Source organism: Zea mays, chromosome 3, assembly GCF_902167145.1.
Source record: "Zea mays cultivar B73 chromosome 3, Zm-B73-REFERENCE-NAM-5.0, whole genome shotgun sequence".
In the NCBI taxonomy this organism is placed as follows: Eukaryota; Viridiplantae; Streptophyta; class Magnoliopsida; order Poales; family Poaceae; genus Zea; species Zea mays.
The window spans coordinates 150,487,537-150,495,944 of record NC_050098.1 but is presented as its reverse complement, the minus strand read 5'-3'; the positions used below and the strand labels follow the sequence as shown (position 1 = coordinate 150,495,944).

Below are 8,408 nucleotides of genomic sequence, written 5' to 3'. Positions count from 1 at the left end.
GTGACTTGGTCGTCGCGTTCTGCTTTTTTGTGAGTGGGATCAATAGAAAAAGGAGCTTGTGCTCATTCGTGGACTTGAATTGCTTCACATACATCCCCCGAGTTTCTTTCATTTGTCTTAGCTGGTACAGGGTTCGTATCTGGTACTAGGTGGAATAGTTTCCTTACAAACCCTGGCTGCCTAAGGCCCTGTTCGGTTTTCACGGATTGGAGCCCTGGAATGATTCCTAGCTGGATTACTTCTCTAATTTATATAAATTTTGATGAGCTGGATTGAATCCAAGTTCATTCCTGAAGAAGCGAAAAGGCCCTAAAGCTTGTGCAACCTCCTCGCCGCTACGCTTGCACCTTTCTCTACTACTTATTAAGGCTGCAATAGTAGCCTGCCTTTTTGTGTTCTGCCGTTTGGTCTCTGACAGGTAGGGCCCGCTTGTTACTGGTCCGTGCATGCTCTCAGTTCAGCCCATAACACATTTTTGTACAAAAAATAGTACTACTGTGCATGATCCCATAACACATCTGGTGATAACAATAGTACTACTGCACGCACAGGAAGACATATAAACAGGTTTCAACACCAATTGGTGGGCAATGTGGTACTAATTTTACCTTGCAAACCATGAAGACAAAGACACATGCACCGTGTGAGGCCCATCTACCAATTTGTATGAGGCCCATCTCCCATGGAAACCCTAATCCGCAGCCGCGACATCCAGCCCTGCGCCCCCGCCCATGGCTTGCTCGCCTCCACCCGCGGTCGTGGCCTCCAGTGCCCTGCGCCCCCGCCGCTTGTCAGCCTCCACCGCCCCACCCGTCTCTCAAGTACTTCTACTTCACCGCCGACGGCCGCAAGTCCCCCGACGTCGAGATCCCCGTGGACGCGCCCACCATGATGCACGACTGTGACGTTTCCCCGTGGCCGCGGCAGAGTCACCGCGACGTGAGGTTCTCCGACGAACACCTGACAGACTCAGGTGCACACGAGGTATGTGGATTTGGTTCTGTTATTTCATATCTTTGCCAGCTAGTCTTTACAGTATTTATAGATCTCTACTAAGGCTAACCCATTACAGAGTAATCACCATTACAGCTGATGACAGCTAATCAACAGATAACAGAAAACAGCTAATGACAGCTAATCAACAGCTAACAAAAGACACCAGGCTTACCCCTTTCCTGCTATGGCTTCTACTCCTGCACCGCAACACCACCAGTCACCATAGCACTGTCTGTGACAACTCCCCCGGCTTCAATATCCGCTTGACCCCAAGCGACTACATCGGGGAACCTGTTCTTTACCACATAATAGTCTTCCCAGGTAGCAGCTTCCTTTGGAATGTCTGACCATTGAATCAAAACTTGTGGAACAGCCTGACTGCCTTTGCGCACCAAACGACGATCCAGGACTGCAATAGGAACTACCCCTGTTTTAGAGAGATCAGCCAACCTGGGCAGATGTGTGAATACCGGTGTATAATTGGGATGAAAAGGCTTGAGCTGAGAAACGTGGAACACCGGGTGAACTTGGGCATCTGCAGGTAACCCCAGTTTATAAGCAACTGGCCCAACGCGAGCGACAACTGTGTATGGTCCAAAAAACTTGAAAGCTAGTTTGGGACATGGTCGATTCACCACAGTCTGCTGAGCATAAGGTTGAAGCTTCAACAACACTTTTTCACCTATCTGAAACTCCCTGTGAATCCTTCCTTTGTCAGCCAGCTGTTTCATTCTATTCTGTGCTCTGGCCAATTGTTCCTTGAGCAGACTAGAGAATTCAGTCCTATCAGCCAACCAGTCTTGCACAGACCGGTCCTCCACCACACTTGTATACCGAACTGCTAACACAGGAGCCTCATACCCATAAAGAGCTTTGAATGGAGTACAACCAAGAGCTGTATGAAAAGTGGTGTTATACCAGAGCTCTGCTAAGGCCAACCAAGATTTCCACTTTGAGGGTTGGGAATTGACTGCACACCTGAGATACATCTCAAGACATTGGTTCACACGTTCACTCTGTCCATCCGTTTGTGGGTGGTAAGCAGTGGACATAAGTAACTTAACATCCATGAGCTGGAACAGGTGCTTCCAAAAAGAGCTAGTGAAAACCTTATCCCTGTCTAAAACTATGGATTTAGGCAACCCATGCAACTTCACTACTTGCTCCAGAAAAATGTGAGCCACCCCTGAAGCAGTAAAAGGATGCTTTAGTGGAAGGAAGTGCCCATACTTTGTAAAGCGATCAACAATCACCATGATTGTGTCAAACCCTTCAGACCTCGGCAGACCTTCAATGAAATCCATAGTGACATCCTCCCATGCCCCTTTTGGAATAGGTAAAGGTTGGAGAAGTCCTGCTGGATGAGTTCTCTCAGCCTTGGCCTGCTGGCAAGTTGCACACTGCTGCACAAACAGAATGACATCTGTCTTCATTCCTTTCCACCAGAACACTCCTTTGACCCTTTGGTATGTTGCATGCATCCCTGAGTGACCCCCTGCAGCACTGTCATGAAGAGCAGCAATCAACTTAGTTCTCAGGGCAGAATTAGACCCAATCCAGATCTTCCCCTCCCTCCTGATAATGCCTTGCTGCAAACTGAACCCTTCCTCATTCGGACTCTTAATCAACAGTTGTGTGATGAGCTCTTGGGCTTCTGCATCTGTGACATATGAGTTGATCACCTCTTGCACCCAGATTGGTTGCACTTCCGAAACAGCAGCTAATGCCATCACAGTTCCCACCCTGGAGAGAGCATCAGCCACCAAATTTTCTTTGCCCTTTTTGTATACAATTTGGAACTGCAGACCCATCAATCTAGCCATTGCCTTCCTTTGTAGGTCAGACTGCAGTTGTTGATCCCCCAGAAAGGTTAAAGACTTGTGATCAGTTTTAATCACAAAAGGACTCCTCTGTAAATACTGCCTCCATTTTTCCACAGCCATGATCAAGGCTAGGAATTCCTTGTCATATATGGACAGGTGCCTGTTCCTTTCCCCTAAAGCCTTGCTGAGATAGGCTATAGGTTTGCCTTGTTGCATAAGCACAGCCCCCAGTCCCAGATCACATGCATCAGTCTCCACTACAAATGGAAGATCAAATCTAGGCAATGCTAACACGGGAGTAGTGGACATAGCTACCTTCAAAGCCTCAAAAGCGGTCTGAGCTTCTTCACACCACTGGAACCCATGTTGTTTCTGCAATAATCTGGTAAGAGGCCTGGCTATCACTCCATACCCACTCACAAATTTCCTGTAGTAGCCTGTGAGTCCCAAGAAACCCCTTAATTCAGTGATATTTTTAGGTTGAGGCCAGTCCAACATAGCTGCCGTTTTGGAGGGATCAGTGGCAACTCCTTCCCTAGAAATCACATGGCCCAAATACTTCAACTCTTGTTTCACAAATGCACACTTCTTGTATTTCAAGAAAAACTTGTGCTCCCTGAGCTTGGTGAACACTAGCCTGAGATGATAGTAATGCTCTTCCAGATTAGCACTGTAAATCAAGATGTCATCCAAAAAGACCATGACAAACTTCCTTAGAAAAGGCTCCAGCACAGAATTCATGGCACATTGAAATGTTGCTGGTGCATTGGTGAGACCGAAAGGCATCACTCTAAACTGGTAATGTCCCAAATGTGTCTTGAATGCAGTCTTATACTCATCCTCCTCCCCCATTCTGATCTGGTGGTACCCTGCAGTCATGTCCAGGCTAGTGAAAAATTGTGTTCCAGCTAGTTCATCCAATATCTCTTCAACTAAGGGCATAGGAAATCTGTTTTTAACAGTTATGGCATTCAGCTTCCGATAGTCTATACAAAATCTCCAGCTGCCATCTTTTTTTTGCACCAACAATACTGGGGATGCAAAAGGACTGACACTAGGCACCACCAACCCAGCAGCCAACAACTCAGCTACCTGCCTTTCAATTTCTGTCTTGTGAAAGGGTGAATATCTATAGGGTCTAGAGTTGACTGGAATAGACCCAGGTACCAGAGGAATATGGTGATCATACACTCTAGAAGGAGGCAATCCAGAGGGTACTGCAAACACATCTTCGAACTCTTTTAGCAACAACTCCAAAGATTCTTGCACCTTGTCATCTTTCTCCACTGGAACTTGCTCTAGCATCACTAGAGCCCATACCTCATTACCCTTCATCCATTTTGTCAACTGCAGCGCTGTCACCTGGGAAACCTCCCTAAGTTCATTCCCATCCCCTTTTAACTGCACCTGCACCCCTCTGTCCACAAAGGTCAATACCTTATTGTTCCAATCACACTCCATGGGACTGTGGACCTTTAACCAATCATAACCCAGAATAGCATCATATGCTTCCAACTCAAGCACTCTCATATCTGTACTATAAGTATGTCCACCAGCCCACCAGGACAAACATGGCACCTTCTTTGAACTCTGCATCATCTCCCCATTAGCCACTTTCACCCTAATAGCTTGACAGCTTTCAGTTTGCAAATTCAACTTGTTCACCATCTTCTGGCTGACAAAAGTTGTGGAACTACCAGAGTCCACCAAAATCACCATCACCTGATTCTTGATCAGTGCTCTCACTCTCATACACCCCTCCTGATCCGTCCCACTGATAGCATTTAGTGAGAGCTTGTAGGATTCCTCCAACGTTTGGTCCTCCTGATCCAAATTGTGCAGAACTTCATCTGATAACAGCAGTCCCATATCTTCCACAGTCAAACTATGCAGCTGAGGACCCACCCTTTTAGGACACTTGGCTTGATGCCCAGGTTCATATTTCTCCCCACATCCAAAGCACAAACCATTCAATCTTCTGAAGTCCCTCAATTGTCTTTCCTTAGTCATATCTGACGATCCTCCACCCATTTTGACATCTAACTTGACAGTACCTCCCAGACCTTTGTTTGACTGTAGACCTTTCTGAAATTTGTATCCTCCCTTCTCCAAAACCTCTTGATGGATCTGGGCTAGAGCTATGGCCCTGTCAACTGTTCTAGGCAACTGAGACATCACATATCCCTTAGTTTCTCCCCTCAACCCTTTAATAAACTGGGACACAAAGAAAGTCTCATCCAGCCTTGGATTATGCACCATTGTTGCATATCGACTGTCCTCAAACTCCTGAATATATTCATCCAAGCTAGCTCTCTGTGTCATATGAACCAATTCCCTCATACACTGAGAATACTCTTCAGAACCAAACTTGTCCTGTACAGCTCGAACAAAATGAGACCAGTCACCCAACCCCTGTCTCATTTTGTACACCTGCATCCACCTACCAGCCCTTCCCTCCATGTGTAAAGAAGCAGAAGATGCCCACATGAACTCTGGAATTTGGTAGATCATGAAGTACTCAAGACACTTAGTGATCCATATCCCTGGTTCAATTCCTTGAAACTTTGGGAAGGACATCTTTGGCAAATCAATGGAACGAAAATTCCTGTTCCCTCCAAACTGATACTGCTCCCTCTCCTCCAAATATCTATTCCCCCTAAACTGGTTCTGCTCCCTCTCTTCCAAATTTCTATTCCCTTCAAACTGATACTGCTCCCTCTCCTCCAAATTTCTATTTCCCCTAAACTGGTTCTGCTCCCTCTCTTCCAAATTTCTATTCCCTCCAAACTGATACTGCTCCCTCTCCTCCAAATTTCTTCTACCAAACTCTCGTCGACCACGATTCTCCCTCTCAGGATCAGACTCCATACCTTCCATTTCCTGCGCCATCCATTCCAGTCGAAGACGCGAAACCGTCTTCCCTGTCTCGTCCACCTGTCGTGCCAGGATGACACGTTCCTCCTCCGCCTTTCGCGCAGCCTCGTTTGCAGACTGTTGCCCTGATTCCAGCGCCTCCAATCGCCGATCCACCCTCTCCAACACCCGCATCATCTTATCCCAACGCTCCTCTCCCTTCAGCTCCGCTCCGGCCATAGCTTCCAGCAGCAAACGGGTCTGCACGGACGGTTTTGTTGACGGCGCCGTAGTGACGGTCTCCGAAGATCGTCGGCTTTGATACCACTGTGACGTTTCCCCGTGGCCGCGGCAGAGTCACCGCGACGTGAGGTTCTCCGACGAACACCTGACAGACTCAGGTGCACACGAGGTATGTGGATTTGGTTCTGTTATTTCATATCTTTGCCAGCTAGTCTTTACAGTATTTATAGATCTCTACTAAGGCTAACCCATTACAGAGTAATCACCATTACAGCTGATGACAGCTAATCAACAGATAACAGAAAACAGCTAATGACAGCTAATCAACAGCTAACAAAAGACACCAGGCTTACCCCTTTCCTGCTATGGCTTCTACTCCTGCACCGCAACACCACCAGTCACCATAGCACTGTCTGTGACAACGACTTCGCCGTCACCGAGAACCACGCCATCATCCCGGACCAGCAGATCGTGTTCAAGCTACAGGAGATGGTCCTGGGCGGCTCCCCCGTGGTGTACGACAGGAACAAGACCGCGCGGTTCGGGGTGCTGCCGAAGCGCGCCACCGACGCGTCGCGGCTGCGGTGGGTGGACGTCCCCGACTGCTTCTGCTTCCACCTCTGGAACGCGTGGGAGGACGAGGCCACGGGCGAGATCGTGGTGATCGGATCCTGCATGACCCCCGCGGACGCCGTGTTCAACGAGTCCGCCGCCGGCGAGGAGAGCTTCCGCAGCGTGCTGTCGGAGATCCGGCTGGACCCGCGCACCGGCACGTCCTCGAGGCGCGCGGTCCTGAGCGATGCCGACCAGGTGAACCTGGAGGCCGGCATGGTGAACCGGCAGCTGCTGGGCAGGAGGACGCGCTACGCCTACCTCGCCATTGCCGAGCCGTGGCCCAAGGTGTCGGGCTTCGCCAAGGTGGACCTCGAGGCAGGCACCGTCGAGAAGTTCATCTACGGCGACGGTCGGTACGGCGGCGAGCCCTGCTTCGTGCCGCACCTCGACGCCCCCGCGGGCGCCGCGGAGGACGATGGCTACGTGCTGTGCTACGTGCACGACGAGGGTCGCGGCGCGTCGGAAATGCTCGTCGTTAACGCCCGCGACATGCGGGCCGAAGCCGCCGTCAAGCTGTCGGGCCGCGTCCCATACGGGTTGCACGGCACGTTCATCGCCAGCAAGAACATATGTAGTCTTCAAAGTGGTACTGCACTACGGGTTGATGTATGACATGTACTACCTGTGTGTGGTGTCCACAGGCGACCAGCAAGAGTTTGGCGATGGAGCCAAAGTCGAACATGCCGGACAGATTCCTGTGTGTGAGGCAAATGCTGGAGGTATGCTAAATCTTCTGAACATTGGAGTAGCATGGATGTTAGAATAGGGAAAGTTGGCTATCTAGATGTCAAGAATGCATCAGCAAGCCACGGCAGGACATAGTGACAAAATGAGTCTTGCTCTCAGGTGTGCAAAGCTATCAATTTCCGTTGCAGCTTGTGTTTTTACCTTGGGTGAGGAATAGTACTGCATGAAGGTCAGCCTAACATTCAAATTTTGTCCTGAGGTTCTTTAGTTACATTTGTTAATCCTGTTCATACTCATGTTGTGCTCATCAGGACTTAAGGTCAGCTTGAATGGCCTTGAAGAGCTGGTTCAGACTTCAGACTGGACCCAAGTTGACCTCAACTTAGATCAGAGTTTGAGCCAAGTCGGGGGTTATTTTTGTTTGCTAACTAGAAGTGTTGTAGAATATCGTTTTAAATTTAAGATTGTTGTTGCTCTGTTGATCTACAAGAGAACACTTAATTCACATAACTGAAGTTTGGGTTGTTCCAGAATTCAGTGTCGTACCTAAATTTGGCTACTTGTAAGTCCAGATTAAATGCAGTGTTTCCTTTCTTAGTTTTTGGACATCTTACAATCATAAATTATCCTTTTAGATCAACTTGCAGCCTTTCTAGAACATATATTTTACCAATATTATTTCTTAAATGTTTTTAGTATTGTATCTTCATTTTAGAGTGAGAAATCTGCTACTCAATTCGCATCAGGATATTAATTGTCCAATATTTTAGTACTAATGCTGCGGGGGATGGCGGAAGGCATTGTGCCGTCGTCACCTTCGACATGCGCGGCGTAGGCTGGTCCACGGGACGGGCGTCGCTCACGCGCTCCACCGAGAACATCGAGTGGACGGTGATTCAACCTAAGCCACATTCTTGACTGCTTAAAACTCAACTTCATCACCACCTCCTTGCTCCATCAGTTGTGGACACGAGGAATCGCTGTTCAGGATGTGATCAGCACAATTGGAGGGCATCTACTAGCAGTTCATCTACTACCAATTTGCATCCAGGATGTGCTGGTTCAGTTTTGTCAGAGCTCTATTTCATTCTTGCAAGCAAATTTCGCATGTTCTATTCAATGGTTGCTAGCTTGTATTTTTCGTTTCCTATATATTTCACCTCTGGCCTGCAAGTTTTGATGCCTTAATCT

At 48.3% G+C, this 8,408-nt stretch overlaps 1 protein-coding gene across 1 annotated transcript; it reads left to right on the top strand.

The window, feature by feature from the left end:
- The first annotated feature begins 618 nt into the window (after positions 1 to 618).
- LOC103652265 (9-cis-epoxycarotenoid dioxygenase NCED4, chloroplastic) lies at positions 619 to 8,135 on the top strand. Its single transcript, XM_008677887.2, has 6 exons — positions 619 to 895; positions 6,337 to 7,101; positions 7,172 to 7,249; positions 7,529 to 7,609; positions 7,749 to 7,779; positions 7,988 to 8,135. The coding sequence occupies exons 1-6, from the start codon at positions 619 to 621 to the stop codon at positions 8,133 to 8,135; spliced, it is 1,380 nt and encodes a 459-aa protein (XP_008676109.2).
- Positions 8,136 to 8,408: the final 273 nt, after the last annotated feature.

What these genes read in the sequence shown, in the direction of transcription:
- LOC103652265 (XM_008677887.2), top strand. Translation starts at nt 619, where the DNA reads ATGAAGACAAAGACACATGCACCGTGTGAGGCCCATCTACCAATTTGT. An exon ending in GTGTGAGGCAAATGCTGGAG is followed by an intron (nt 7,250 to 7,528) that starts GTATGCTAAATC and finishes TGTGCTCATCAG; the next exon opens with GACTTAAGGTCAGCTTGAAT. An exon ending in GTACCTAAATTTGGCTACTT is followed by an intron (nt 7,780 to 7,987) that starts GTAAGTCCAGAT and finishes CCAATATTTTAG; the next exon opens with TACTAATGCTGCGGGGGATG.